General features: G+C 43.6%; 1 protein-coding gene across 1 annotated transcript; it reads right to left on the reverse strand.

The window, feature by feature from the left end:
* Nucleotides 1-3,605: 3,605 nt before the first annotated feature.
* Nucleotides 3,606-7,562, reverse strand: LOC113416102 (inhibin beta E chain). The gene is made up of 2 exons (XM_026673794.2): nt 6,710-7,562; nt 3,606-4,838 (listed from the first exon to the last, which is right to left on the reverse strand). The coding sequence occupies exons 1-2, from the start codon at nt 7,068-7,070 to the stop codon at nt 4,120-4,122; spliced, it is 1,080 nt and encodes a 359-aa protein (XP_026529579.1). The 5' UTR covers nt 7,071-7,562; the 3' UTR covers nt 3,606-4,119.
* Nucleotides 7,563-15,518: the final 7,956 nt, after the last annotated feature.

Genomic DNA, 15,518 nt, shown 5'->3' on the forward strand with positions numbered 1-15,518 from the left:
GTTGTCTTTTGAGTTTCTGAAGTAAAAGCCACTGGGGATTCAAAGGACGTGCACATTGCAAGCAGAGGTAAGCCTCTGACAGAAGTATCAGGGTCTGTTGGATCCTTCCTGATCCAGGAATCACATCACAATGTGATCTGCTCATGCACAGAGTGATCAGATAAAGCAGTAGACTGTGCACAAAGAGTCCTGGCTGATGAAAGCTGCCCTTTGCTCTCTGCGCTGTACTTTTCCAAGCTACAGATCCATGGCCATGAGAGAGGGGAACCAACTTGGCTTGATGATCGTGGACCTCTGAGCTGCCATGCAACACTGAACTTTGAGCAGCATTTCTTTCACAGAGTGATAGAACAAAATTGTGTTTATTATGCCCTTGCACAGCTCTTCTTTTGACTGAAAAGCAGAACAAACACATTCATTTCTTAGACATCCCCACAACCATTCAGAAAGAGTACCTGTCAGGAAAGTCTCTAGATATTTATTTGTTTGGGTGGGAGGAAATGCTCATTGCTTATTGTGGACATCATGGAGACGTATTGAAAAAGGAGATTTCTTCTGAAATTTCCATATACTTCCCAGGAAGTTGATCTTGTTTATCGTTGTGTGGCTGCAGGTGGGGAGTAAAACTAGGATGGAGGGTTTAGGCAACTTACAAGTTGCCCCAAGTGATAGGTCACCAATATGTAGAGGTGGTGGTGGTTTGAAAGGAGCCTTGATGCTTTTTTCCTGCTTCTCTGGGCATCCCTCCTCCTCAGTGCCTGTGAGCTGTTGCTCTGGTTAAAAGGGAAAACAAACAGAATTCATGCCAATTTCACTCAAGCTCCCATATATCCAACGTGGTGGCAATGTTGAAGGAAGTGGTTCTCATCACCTGCAAATTGCCATTGTCAGTCATACTTGGTAGAACAGACCAGGAAGCCAGCTCCACAGTAAGGCTAAAAGTAGCTTTATTGAGATTAGCTATAATATCTGAATCTTGCAAGTGTGATGGTGCTTTGCCTTCTCTTTCTTATAATTCACCGAATTAGAGAGGCATCTGTGTGAGCTGCTTCTGAATGTTATCTATAGTCTAGGCTTTAAAAATGCGCTAGCCCAGGGGCAGGGGTGGGATTCAATTTTTTTTAACAACTGGTTCTGTGGGCGTGGCTTAATTGGTGGGCGTGGCTTGGTGGTCATGTGACTGGCTGGGCGTGGCCCACTCAGCATCACTCACATCGAGGCACGCATCTCCTTGCCTGGCCTCTCGTGACTGTGGGGATGCTGCAGCAGTCGTAAGTGTGAAAAACGGTCATAAGTCACTTTTTTCAGTGCCATTGTAACTTTGAATGGTCACTCCACACAAGCAAAGTACCAGCAAAGGAGGGGAAAAAAATTCCAGAGAAGTTCCTGAGACAGGATGTCTGGTCCTGCCAAAAATGTAATAAGGGTTAGTGGAGAGGCAGTTTCTGTAAGCAACACCAGAATGTTTCCTTCCTGCCTTCCTTACAGGATTAGGCCAGTAATTTCTTCTAACAACCAGTTCTCCAAACTGCTTAGAATGTTAACAATCGGTTCTAGCGAATAGGTGCGAACCTGTAGAATCCCACCCCTGCCCAGGGGTGTCAAACTGGATTTCTTTGCGGGCCAGATCAGCATTGTAGTTCTCCACCGAGGGCTGGCTGTAGAGGGTGGGGGGGAGACAGGACAGATATCTCCTGCAGCACCCTGCCAGCTAAAACAGGGTGTAGGGGAGTGCAAGAGCCCTCCAGCACTCTGTTTTTGGCCTGGACCAGGGCTGGGATTCTGCCGGTTCTGTCCAGCTCTGTAGAACTGGTAGCTCTGAAGAGCAGCAGACATAGAACCGGTTCTATGTCTGCTGCTGTTTTGGCCCACATGCCTGCCCGGGCTCTTACCTGACCTTTATTTCCTGCTTTTGCAACCTCAGCTGCCATGCGAGGCACAGCTGCGGTTGAAAAAGCAGGAAAAAAGTGCTTTTTCAAATGCTGCTTCCCTGCACGCAGCGCTGCTCAGCTGTCCAGGCAGCTAGATGACGAAGATTTACACACGTGTTCAGGGAAGCACATCGTAAATCTCCGAACTGGTAGTTAACCCTGTTGGATCCCACCCCTGGCCTGGAGAGTCTCTTGCATCACCCTGCCAGCCAAAACGGGGCACAGAGAGGCCTCATGTGGCCCCCCCTGTGCCCCATTTTGGCTGGCAGAGTGCTGAAGGAGGCCATCCAGGCCAAAAACAGGGTGCTGGGGGGGGGCACACGTGGCCTCCCCATGCCCGGTTTTGGCTCCCAGAGGCATTGCGGGCCAGTCCTTTGCTATTTCCAGGCCAGCCCCAAGGGCCAGATTTAAGTACCCCGCAGGCCTTGAGTTTGACACCCTTGCTCCAGCCTGTTTTGCCTAGGAATCAGCTTTTGCAGAAAGCTTTTGCAGTTTTGCATCAAGGTCATTTTCCTCACTTTTGACATTTATGAAATAGGCAAAGTGGTGCACGAGTGGGCAAAATGATGCCCCTCACTCAAGTATTGTTGCTTCAAACCTTGTGTTGGCTGAAGCAGCAGAAAGCTCATCTGGGCCGGAAGTTGCAAAATACAGCTGGCAGAATATGATTCTCATTCATGTTTTAAATCAACCTTTTCCATAACTAGGTCTGTTTTAGTCCTGTTTTTTTCATAAAAACATAGAAGCTAAGGGTAGGAAAGAATGTTAAGGATCATGTAGTCTAACTCCTGGCCCAGTGCAGGAATTCACTACTACCACAGCTAGAACAGCCATCTGTCCATCCATCCATCCATCCATCCATCCATCCAGACTGTTATTACCATCAGGAGAATTCTCCCTGATGTCGTACTGAAATTAACTTTCTGATAACTTAAACACACTTTATCTTGCTTTGTCTTCTGAACACTTCTGGCCCATTTTCTACATAACTGTTCAGACGACGATCATGTCTCATTCATTCAATCTTGTCTCCTCCAGCTTTAGTCTATACTGTGTTACTCATAAGTTTTTCCTCCCAGTACCGTATCATTTTGCTGGCTTTCCTCTAGTTAGTTTGTCAGTGTGCTTCCTAAAATGGGAGGACAAGGTGCAGTGTGATGATTGCTGAATAGTATAATAACATTGTACTTGTTGATGTAGCTTAGAGTTTTCCTTCCTTCCTTCCTTCCTCCCTCCTTCCTTCCTTCCTCCCTTCCTCCCTTCCTTCCTCCCTCCCTCCCTCCCTCCCTCCCTTCTTGGATCTTTCTAGCTCTCTGCACAGGCAATTGTGATAGTGCAATTTGTGATAGCGCATAGGCCAATTTCCACCTCAATCACGGTTTTCATTATGGTGACAGTTCATGGTGGAGTGACAGAAAAGCTCAGAGTTTAGATTCAGGAATTTTGCTAAATGTACAGACAGTGGGAAACTGGCTTAGTGACAAAGTGTGGTGCAGCAGGAGGTGGGAGATGGATAGATTTGTGAGTCGCAAGGACGAGGAAAGGGAACAAAAGTGGAGCTGTGGTTGAATTCTAAGGATGGGTTCTTGTAAAAGAGAGTGTTTTTGAAGTGTTTTTGAACTCAAGATACCCATTTATAGGCGTGCCACACATTTCTCAGAATACACTGAATGGTTATTATTATTATTTTTTATTGAAACTTGCTTTGCTACAAATGTCATTCCAAAAAAATAAAATAATATAGATACATTAAGAGAAATACAATAAATCACACACACACAGTACAAAAGGCAAAACCTGTTTAGAGTCCTTTGGCTATGAATCTGGGCAGCTCTTCTTGGTCTCCCTTTTTTTGCCCATCCAGTGAAGGAGTTCCCAAGTAAATCCAATCCATGTGGAGCAACTTCAGAGAGGAAGACAAATACAGTGTCCCAAGACTTGACAGCCCTGCATAGCACTACATTACGCAGTATACATTGGTAAGAAAACAGACTAGTTTACATCTTAGTGTAACTTGTTCTCTCTGAAAGAACAAAACTGTTGCTCTTTTGAAAAGAGTCCACATGATAATACCACCCTTTCAATTTGGCTCAGAGTTCTTTGACGTTCGTGGGAGTCCAAAGGGAAGTGGCAACTCATTTCTTACTCTTTGTCCATTTGGTTTTTCTCCCTGCTTATCACCGCATCTTTAGCTGCAACCACAAGCATCAACAACCATATCGGGAATGTCTGTCTTGATGAGGTTGCTATTAGGGTCAAAGTAGAGCAGCGAAAGGGCCCTTCGCTGTGTGGGGACGCAGCAGGAATGGCCTGAAATGGGGATGTTGTTGGCTTTGACCAAATTGAAGACAGTCGTGTGGAAGGAAGCTGCCACCCCAGGCACACCTGCCAGGTGCATAGGGCATTCACCCATGCAATAGTTGATCTGATAGCCCTCTGGCTTGAAGATCCAGTCATTCCAACCAATGTCCCGAAAATTTACATAATAGTCTTTTCGACAGCACAGATCTGAGTTCTGGTCACAGCTCAGGCTGCGTTTGGTGACTCGATGGCCGGATTCTTTTATCTTCGCCTTCACTACCAAGAATGGCTGATGAGAGTTGCTACCGGTAGCCATCAAAGACATAATGTTGGGATGGCAGCTTTCGCAGTGCAACTGCAAGCGTAAGGTTTTGTCTTCGTGCTCGAAGAAGTTCTGCAGAGCTGGCATGAGGGAAAAAGTGTGCCAACCACTCCCCTGGCTTCCCAGATGCTGCTCTCCCAGCACCGGTGGTGACTGTCCTGCAACGTAGATCTTTATGGTGATGTTTTCGTGCGCCTTAAGGTGCAGCCACAACTGGGCCTTCAGGACATGCATGGCTTGACCTTTTGTATGGGTCAGCTGGAACTGAAGGAGGCCAGAAGGCTCTGTGGAGGAGAAAACGGTGACGGCAAAAATCAGTATCAGTCTCTAAGCTGCCAGCCCCAAACTAGAGACCAAGTTCTTTTAAAAGGGTCAATGGGTTTTTGTTTTGTTTTTTGGTCTTTACTTATTTGCTACATTTGCATTTAGCCTCATATATTGTATATTAATCTGCCTTCAAAAACCATGCTGGCCAAGAACCCCAACAAGTTTGAAAGGCACCAGGAGGGGATGACCAATGCAGCTTGTTGGATTGAAACCATGGAATCGTCTAAGGAACACTCACTTTTTTTTTTTTTTTTTAGATCAGCTCCTTCTTTAGCTCTGAATTTGAAATTGAGCTACTCAGTGCAAGCAGCCCTAATAGCAATTGCAGTAGTAATAATCATAATCACAACAGCGCTATTTCAGTGTTTAAAATTATGTGCATGTATGCAAATGAATGCAAAAAAGAAAGATAATTTCACTTGCTCTTGGAACAGCATTAAATATATACTTTTGTCTACTTTAGATATATCTTCGGTGTGACTAGTCTATACATCACAAAATATGGCTCCTAAATTGTAAACCTTATAATAATATGCTTAGAAGCTTAATAGTAAAGCTTGCCCAGGATGAGATGCCCATGTACATATTAAACCTGTTCTCCATACAGTCCCTCGGGCATTAATGTAAAAATCATCATAGAATGAAGTAATTGCATATACATGAATTAAGTCTGAGCACCCCTCAACACAGCAGTGTTGGGGTTGAATCTGTTCTTGCATTCTATGTGATGTGTAAGGAATTCCCCAAAAACCTTGAGTTTTGGGGTTTACTAGGCCAAACCCAAAGGATGAAATCAGAAATATGGACGACTAAATGAAGCACTAAACCAATAAGATTGTGCAGAATATTCCTGCAGCTACCTGTTTTCTATATGGATGAATAGAGAATGACAGGCAAGCTTCTTTTAAATCTGCCTATTGGGTATAAGAGACATTGGTTTATATAAATTTTTAAAAAGCAACCCTTTGACTTTATCCTTTTTAACCAGCTGCATCACATTATTTCATCTCAGGTTGCATTTTAAGCAAAGAAAAATGGACCAACAGCTGCAGGAAACAAACATTTTTTAAAAAGATAGTAAGTCAATTTGATGGAATCCTTGATGTGACAGAATTGATTCTTTTGTCCTCCTAGTGTTCTTGGTCATCTGGTGTTTTTTTCTCTCACTATGGCAAAACCTGCAATGATAGTATAACATCCCCTAACCCAGTGGCTGCACTGGAACCGGTAAATGGGAATTTCAACATGATGAGAGACTAAGGGGGGGGGGGAATTCATTTGAATATAGATTTTTTTAAAAAAAAATATATCACCAGAACCTTATCCCTTGATCAGGCATACTGGGATTTTATTTCATGTTTAAAAAATGAACAGGTTCCAGGACTTCAAAAAGTTTGAAAACTTCCAATCTTGAAGATCTTAAAGATTCAGCTGGTTGGATAAAGTTACGACAATGCCAAATATACATCTTTCTGACCACAGAAACACGCAGTTCTTTGGGAGAGGAAATGATCTCTATGTAGATCTGAGGTGCCACAGGAAGCTAGACCTGATGATAAAGGTGTAATTTGTCCCCATTGATCAGTAGATCCAAAAACACACATTACCTTTTTCTCTTTTTGCAACTGATGCATTCCAGCACATAGTCAGGCTCTAACCTAAACCATGGGATAGACTTCAGGAGTTATTTGCAGCCTTTCCTCTCCAAGCACACTTTCATAGGTAGCAAATTATGGAGCAGAGGGACATAAACATAAAGGATCTATGCTTTCTGTTTTAACGTATTCGGTCCTTGGCTAACACATTTGGAAGACCTGCAGGCACTCACCTGTCTCTGCAAAACTAATGATCTCGTACCCCTGCTCATCGGACTCTGTTTTTTCCCAGCTGGAGAAGTGTCCCGTCCCATCTGTCCAGCCTTTGCCCATGTGTAGTCGCCGTAGGGCATTGGCCACCGCCACGCGTGGTACAGGGTGGGTGATGTTGGGCCTCTCGCTCAGGTTCAGTTTCTGGAGTATCTGTTGCTTGGCTACTTCGATCAGGAAGGCTTTCTCGGCACTGGGTTCCAGTGGGGGCATCCTGCAGGAAGGACAGCTTGGCTTTCCTTCAACCCAAGCCAAAGAAGTCCATAGTAAGGTCAGTGCGGCTAGAGGAGTCCAGCTTCCTTGGAGGCTGTAAGTGGAAGCCATGAAGCACTCAAGTGGCAAGATTCAGGGGAAAACGACGTCGTTAGGAAGTCTAGCGGCAGTGCCTGGAATTCATGAATTGCGCCTTTGCTGCATTCCAGGGTGCTTGGCAATCTGCCCAAAATCAGGAGAAGACAATCAGCTCTAGGACCTCTGAGACTTTCTGGTCACCAGGACCTGCTGCTGTTGCCAGAACAGGAGGACTCTCTCCCTTAAGAGATCTCAGCTCATCAACTGGCTCTTCCCAAGTGCCAGCCTCGACATTTGTCATTCTGGCAGCCTTGGTCCTGCCCTTTGTCCCTCTGTGATTGGCTGGCTGCCTTCTGGTGCTCAGAGGGAGGTTTTATCCAGCTGGGGACAGAGCCAGCGTTTAGCAAAAAGAGTGGGAATGGGTGCCTGGGGAGAGGATAGACTGAGCCTCAAACAGCGAGGATGTGAAGGGAAGTGTGAGTGCCCTTTGCTCCAGAAGGGGCTCCAAAATGCCGCTGTAGCATTGAGAGCAGGGATGGGAGAAGAGGAATTCACAGGAAAAGGGGGTTGTGCATGAGCCCTTTGTTGTTTAAAAAAAAACAACTTGCCAGGGTGCACTTCATGGTAAACAGTACCTTTGGGAGCAAATAGGAGGGCTGTTATAAAAGATGAATAACATCATGTGCAGTGCACAAAGAGCGCTTTGTATAGATTGCATGTAGTTATATTCCTACTTGACATGTTTTGATGTCTATAGAATGCATAGCAGGTGTATCCCTAAAAAATTGTGCTGAAAGATCACCGCTTTCCCCCCAGGTTTCAGGAACCACAAAGCTTTTATCAGCTGCTAATAAACTGCAGAGAACGTTAAAATTCCACCTCTGTATTTATATTATAGGCTTAACACCAAGTGTGGCTTCAGAGCACTCATTTTCATTGGGACGACGCTACCTTCCCTCCTGATCTTCCCCACAGTCTAACAACCACTGATCCTCTCCGAAGACTTTTGTCTTTTTCAAAACATGCTCTTTAAACATGGCTTGTGTGGCTTTTTTTACTTAGGGTCTGAATTAGGTTTTTGGCTTGAAATCCAGCTTGGAGCAATGTTACAAGAAGCAGAGGCAAAACTCTGTATTGATTCTAAAGTAGCTACCTTTTGGTGGAATCTTTTGCTGCGCAGAGGGAGCAAAACGAACTGTTTGATCCCAAAGCATTAGTAGACCCAGTAGATCAATTCTACTAATCTACCACTTCCCAGAAGTGCTAGCAAACTTGAGTTTTCTTCAGCCGGTAAGACTCGAATACAGAGAATACATTATATTTAGGGTGCTATAAATATTACACATTTAGCACACTAAAGATCATGCCAATGAACACTGATGCCCAAGACAGAATATTCAAAGGGCATGACTGCAGGTACAGGACAAAGAAAGATAATCTGGATTTACACATCATACTAAGGACCTTTCCCCACTGCTAAATTAAAATGCAATTGAATCAACAGAAAACTGATTAGAAACTTTGCAGTCTTCATTTCCAATCCTTATCTTACACATATCACCACTATTTTTCTAAAAGGTATGTGGGAATGAGATAACAGAATAACAGAGTTGGAAGCAGGGGTGGGATTCAAATTTTTTAACAACCGGTTCTGTGGGCGTGGCTTAGGTGGTGGGCATGGCTTGATGGTCATGTGACAGGGTGGACATGGCTTGGTAGTCATGTTATTCATGTTATATATCACTCACATTGAGGCACGCATCTCCTCGCCTGGCCTTTCATGACTGTGGGGATGCTGCAACAGTCGTAAGTGTGAAAAATGGTCATAAGTCACTTTTTTCAGTGCCATTGTAACTTTAAATGGTCACTCCACACAAGCGAAGTACCAGCAAAGGAGGGGGAAAAAAAACTCCAGAGAAGTTCCTGAGACAGGAAGTCTAATCCTGCCAAGAATGTAATAAGGGTTAACAGAGAGACATTTTCTGTAAGCAACACCAGAATGTTTCCTTCCTGCCTTCCTTACAGGATTAGGCCAGTAATTTCTTCTAACAACTGGTTCTCCGAACTGCTTAGAATGTTAACAACCAGTTCTAGCAAATAGGTGAGAACTGGTAGAATCCCACCCCTGGTTGGAAGGGACCATGGAGGTCTTCTAGTCCAACCCCCTGCTCAAGCTGGAGACTCTACCCAAGGGTGTCAAATTCCTGGCCCATGGGCTGGATGAGTCATGTGCTGGCCCCGCCCCTGTCCTGTTTAGCAAAGGGGGAAAAAGTCCCAATACATCACATGACATCACCGTGACACTGTGAGTTTGACACCCCTGCCCTACACCATTCCAGAAGAATGTCTGTCCAGTCTCTTCTTAACAATTTCCAAGGGTAGCAGCTTCTGGAGGCAAGCCATTCCACCAGTTAATTGTCCTGTTAGGAAGTTTCTCCTTAATTCTAGGTTGCTTCTCTCCTTGATTAGTTTCCATCCATTGTTTCTTGTCTTGCTGTCTTGTGCTTTGGAAAATAGGTTGATCCCCTCTTCTCTGCAATAGTTTTGTTGGCTGGAAATGATGGAAGTTGTCATTCAATAGACTTGGGGTGTATCAAAGTACAGAAGGCTGCTTTAGTCACCTGTATTCATTATATCTGGATGAAGAACCTCAATTCTTGTGGTGTCCTAGAGAGCCGATCCATATTTCCAAAAGCCCACTATAGGATGGTAATTGAGCCCACAATTTCGATCCTAAGTTGTGATGGTCTTAAAACAGGTCTCCATGTGGCCATGTCTGATTTTATGATCGTTTCTGTGGGCAGTCATTAAACAAATGTGGCAACTGTAAAGTTATTAAGTGAACACCATGGTCATTAGGCAAACCCATTGTTCGCTGTGGGGCGTTTTTCACCAGAAACCAGAAATAAACACTGGTTTCCAGCAAAACCACCACAAATTGTAGTAATATGATTACAGGTTACTGCAAATGCCTGCAATATAGAGGTGGTATTCAGCAGGTTCTGACCAGTTCTGGAGAACCGGTAGGGGAAATTTTGAGTAGTTTGGAGAACCGGCAAATACCACCTCTGACTGGAGATTTTACACTATCCTTCCCCTGCCATGCCCACCAAGCCACGCCTACAGAACCGGTAGTAAAAAAAATTGAATCCCACCACTGCTGCAATAGCAATAACGCTTAGACTTATATACCACTTTACAGTGCTTTACAGCCCTCTCTAAGTGGTTTACAGTCAGCCTATTGCCCCCAACAATCTGGGTCTTCATTTTACCAACCTTGGAAAGATGCAAGGCGGAGTCAACCTTGAGCTTGGTGAGATTTGAACTGCCAAAATTGCAGTCAGCCGGCAGTCAGCAGAAGTAGCCTGCAGAACAGCGCTCTAATCACTGCGCCACCGCAGCTGTAAATATGGGCCGGTTGCCAAGCACCCAAATGTGGTCATGTGACCGCGGAAGGAGAGAGGGACATCAGAACTTCAAATCCAGATCGTAAGTCCTATTCTTGAGGTCCACCGTAACTTCAAACCGTCGCTAAGCGGTCCATCATAAATTGAGCACTGTATGTGCTTTTATGCTTTTTTTTTAGTTGGGAAAGCGCATCAAAGAGATAGTAGAAGGTACTTAAACCATGAAAAAGTGCAACAGCCTCAGACTGCTCCAAAACACACACAAGGAAAAAAAAAGGGGGGGCAGAAAATCCCACGTCTCACCGCATGGCAATTGCATCATTGCGCTGCCTATTGCTGTGATTGCCCTTTAGATGGATATGCTACGCTTCCCCTGTGGCCAATGACAAAGTGGCCAACCTTTGTACCACACTTCATTAGCTAGCCAGAGAGAAATGGCCCCAACTTCGTCATTCACCCATGAGCTCATGCAGCTGCCCCATTTTTCAGAAGCTCCGAAGCCCTTATCAGCTGCTAATAAACCCCGTGATAAACAAAGGGAAGGAAGGTGAATTGCAAGCACCCAAGGGTGGGGTTTTGTTTTTTTTTCATCTCTGTAGGGCAGGTGCAACGTCACTCTGCTGCTGCTCAGGGTTCTGCCACCTTGAGATGTCAGCTTAGCTTTGCTCAGGTGTCAAGGTCCCTCGCTAGATGTTTCGATCATGACACATCGCTAGATGTGTCCCTTCTCTAGTTCCAGAGGTGGAACACATGATGCAGATTAAGAAAACGTATTGCAAAGCTAACGTCAGAATCATAATCCTGGTTGCCAAATAAGCCTGGGGTTTCTCCTCTGGTTCTTTACACCTGGCAGCTTAGGTGCTTCGGGTCCATTTCTTATGGTATGGCCGTGATATTTGATGGAGGTCCAGACATTATTGTCTTCCATTTCTAACCTTTCTATGTTCTTCTGTTGTTTCCCCTCTTCTTTTTAGTAAGAAAAAAAAAATCCCAACCATGAATGGAAATGGAACACCGGAAGAGAACCACTCTCTATCCAGGGGAGCGATTCAACCAGGGTAACAACTGGTTCAAGGAGCATATGCTTCGCGCACCCAGAGCGTTTGCTACTGACCTTCTCCAGCAATTCCTGTGTGTTAAAACAGCTGGCATGCGGCAATCTGCTGTGAAACAGCTGAGTTTGAAAAACAGGATATAAAGCACAGCCTAGAGCCCAGGTGGGTGGGTGGGCCCAACAGCTGATTGTCAGAGCAAACTGAACCAGTTCACTCCCAGCTGATCCCAGTTTGCCCGAACTGGACCGAACCAGTAGAATCCCACCCGTCTGTATCCCATCTTTATTACTTTTTTTTTTTTACAAACAAGGCAGTGAACATAGGCAACTCACCTTCCTTTTTCTCTCTCCACAACAACAATCCTGTGAGGTGAGTTGGGCTGAGAGAGAATGACTGGCCCTAAAACACCCAGCTGGCTTTCATGGCTAAGGCGGGGACTTGAACTCATAGACTTCTATTTTCTACCCTGGACCAAATTTGGTGCTCTCTGAGTTTGGTTGTTTGTTTGCAGACATTTCATTACCCAATTACTGTATAAATAAATAGGGAGCAAAATCCACACTCAGTAACCATGATGATGTTACCTAGTTTGGTAATGAAACATCTGCAAGCAAACAACCAAGCTTGGAGAGCACCAAGGATGCCACAGAAATGAAATATAACTAATCCTCAACTTATGACCACAAATGAGCCCAAAATCTATGTTGCTAAGTGAGAAATTTGTTAAATGAGTTTTGCCCCATTTTGCGACTTTTCTTGCCACCTTTGCTAAGTGAATCACTGCAGTTGTTAAATTAGTAACACCGTTGTTAAGTGAAGCTGGCTTCCCTTTGCTTGTCAGAAGGTCACAAAAGGTGATCGCATGACCCTGGAACACTGCAACCGTCATAAATATGAGTCGGTTGTGAAGCCTGTGAATGTAAATCACATGATCATGTGGATGCTGCAATGGTCATAAATGTGAACAATGGTCACAAGTCACTTTTTTCAGTGCCATTGTAACTTTGAATGGTCACTAAACAAACTGTTGTAAGTTGAGGGCTACCTGTAACTACATAGTAGCTTTGGATTAGTAGCACAAAGAATTGTGTATTTCACAACAACCAAAGTGGAAAATTACTGTGATCCTTTCCACTTGAATAGAACCCAATTCTTATTAAGTTGGTAGTAAAGAACTGGAAGCATGATGATGTATTATCTTTTCTATCCTATGCTTTTTCCACCTGCCAGTATTTTTCAGTAGAAAAAAGACAACAATAAGGAGGCTTACACAAATATCAATGTAACAAGCAGCAATGCTGCAAATAATAAACGAATAAAGCCTTCCAAAAGGAGTTCTTGAATGAATAGATGACTCCCATCACACTCCATGATAAAATAAAATTATTCTTGCAATAGAGTAATAGAGTTGTTTGATATGTAGACTGTTGGAGAGGATATTCCTCTCGGACAAAAATACCAAACACTGGCCTCTCTTCCTCCTATTGTAATCCAGAAGAATCCACAATGTAATCCAGCTGGATTTAAACAGGTGGATGTCCCAGGTTTTCCAATTGGAACAAGTGAAGCATGCCCCAAACTCTTGTCATTTTACTAAATGGGAAAGAAGTGTGCGGAACATAGCTGATTTAGCTACATCCGATTATTATAAAATACCAAATAGATGAATAGGAATGACTACAAAGACCACGACGAATTGAGAGCCCATGGTGCAGTGGTGGGATTCCATTTTTTTTACTACCGGTTCTGTGGGCGTGGCTTGGTGGGCGTGGCAGGAGAAGGATACTGTAAAATCTCCAGTCAGAGGTGGTATTTGACGGTTCTCTGAATACTCAAAATTTCCACTACCGGTTCTCCAGAACTGGTCAGAATCTGCTGAATACCACCTCTGCGAAGGTGCATAAACCGTTGACTGAATTTGTATGTTTTTCTAAACCATTAAAACAAAATCCCTGCCAAAGGATTTCTTGTAAAATAGCTAGTCTCAAGGTCTGCAGGAAAGCACAATACTACATTATCACTGGAGGTTTTAAAGGAATGACTTGTCTCATATTGTATAGTGTCTCCTGCTTGAGCAGGGGGTTGGGCTAGAAGACCTCCAAGGTCCCTTCCAGCTCTATTCTGATTACGTTACATTACATAAGCATATAGGATCAGCCATATTTTCCTCCTTTTATATCTATATAATTTTATCATTGGGAGCAAAAATCCCTCCACCAAATACAACCTCCAACATGAGGCTGGGAGCAATCACCAATCACTGGTAAGATAATCACGCAATCACTGGTAAGATAAAAAGATCCAGAGGAGACATCCCAAACAATTCCCAAGATTGGTCACCTCAAAAAGTTGTTAGAATGTTAGGAATGAATGTTATATCACCAAGACAGTAGCGCATGCAAACAAACAACACAGCATTTTATTTCCGGATGGAGATAGAAGGTAGACTTTTGCTTAGAAATGTTAACCATCTCTTACAACTAAGACAACAGAAGGAAAGCACATCTGCATCAGATCAGAGGGAAGAAGCCAGCTGTAATTGCAGAATCCACAGCCTTATGGCTTAGTTATGACAGAAGTTAATGGGGTAGATGTTAAACTGCGTTTGAGGTTTTGTACAGGGATGTGTTTCTGATGACATTTTATGTGGCTCTGCCCACATCTTCATTAGAATATGCAGTGATTCACTGACTCTCCAGATGGGAAAACCTATTCTTGGTTCATGTTGTCATGTGTTTTTAGTATTTTTTTAAAGATCTGGTAATAAGAGGGCAACCTGGATGGTCAACCAAAGATTCTGCATTAGCATAAATGCCATAGAACTCGTGCATGCTTGTTGACTTCCCCAAATTGCTTGTGTTTTGCAACACTGAAAATGGACCCGTAAACAAACAAGATCTGCACCTTTCCACAGAAATATGGATCAAGAACCAGCTAGGTCCAAAGCCACTGAGATAGGAAGTTTTGGTTTTGGCATCAACTCAGCATTCATGTGCCTAGTAAGAACGCTGACCTTGCTCGCAGGGAGTTCCTTGGCAGTTAATCACTAGGAAACATAGTGTGGGCAATGCCTGAATTTGTGTGATTGCAAACATCCCTGTAGCTCTGGGTTGCTGTTTGGGGTATGAATTTTCCATTAACATCATCTTTAAATAGGGTATTTTCTATTGAATGTGGAGCCGATCAGGAAATCCTATCTTTTTATTTTGAAAGGCAAAGAAAAAAGCTCTCTATGTCTCAGGGCTGAAAAGATAAAGAAAATTTTGGAAGCTGTAAAGCAATGGATTCCTAGGGGCTTCAATTATTTCCATTTGCTCTCTTATTAGAACAAACCGAATAAATTGGCTTGATTAAGTGGGTGTCTCCTTTTTAAAAAAAAATACAGTGTATTTAAAAGCAGGAAATATGCACGCTTGGCCACAGCTTTAATCTTCATTGTATGATCCACTGATCATAGTTGATAACTGCTTGAACCAACTCTGGAAATAAAGCATTTTCCGCTGCTTAATCAGAGGACTAACTCATCTATATTTTCTTTCTTCTTTTTCTGTAACGTGCAGATGTACTTCCTAAAGTTTCGTATTGCCCCAGGAGCTCCAAAACCTGCAATTGAACTGAAATTGTTATTGTGGTATAAGGGGGATATTATAACTGGAGGGTGGTTAGATTAATTATGTTTCATTTTAATCAAATGCAGATGTAAATTAAAGCAAATGTACTTTTGGTCCAGGCTTCACCCATTTTGGGGAGGGAAGCCCCTGGCATGTCATTAAAGGACTGAGTGGCCTTTAGCCTGGAAAAAATTGTGATCCTCTCTGGGGTAGGAGTCTGAAGCGAAGATCTTAGATGTAGTGTGCATCCCTTGAAAAGGTTCCACCACCAACTTTGGCAGAAAGAACTCCATCTGATATTTGTGGAGTTGGCTGTTATGGTAAAAAGGAGTCCCGGCGGATTTTACTCCATTAGTCGTTGCCGACTCTAGAGATAACATCTTTTAGGTCATCTAGTCCAGCGGTGGC

This window comes from Notechis scutatus, chromosome 2, assembly GCF_049901735.1.
Source record: "Notechis scutatus isolate UNSWTSFEM ecotype Mainland chromosome 2, rNotScu1.2, whole genome shotgun sequence".
NCBI lineage: Eukaryota > Metazoa > Chordata > Lepidosauria > Squamata > Elapidae > Notechis > Notechis scutatus.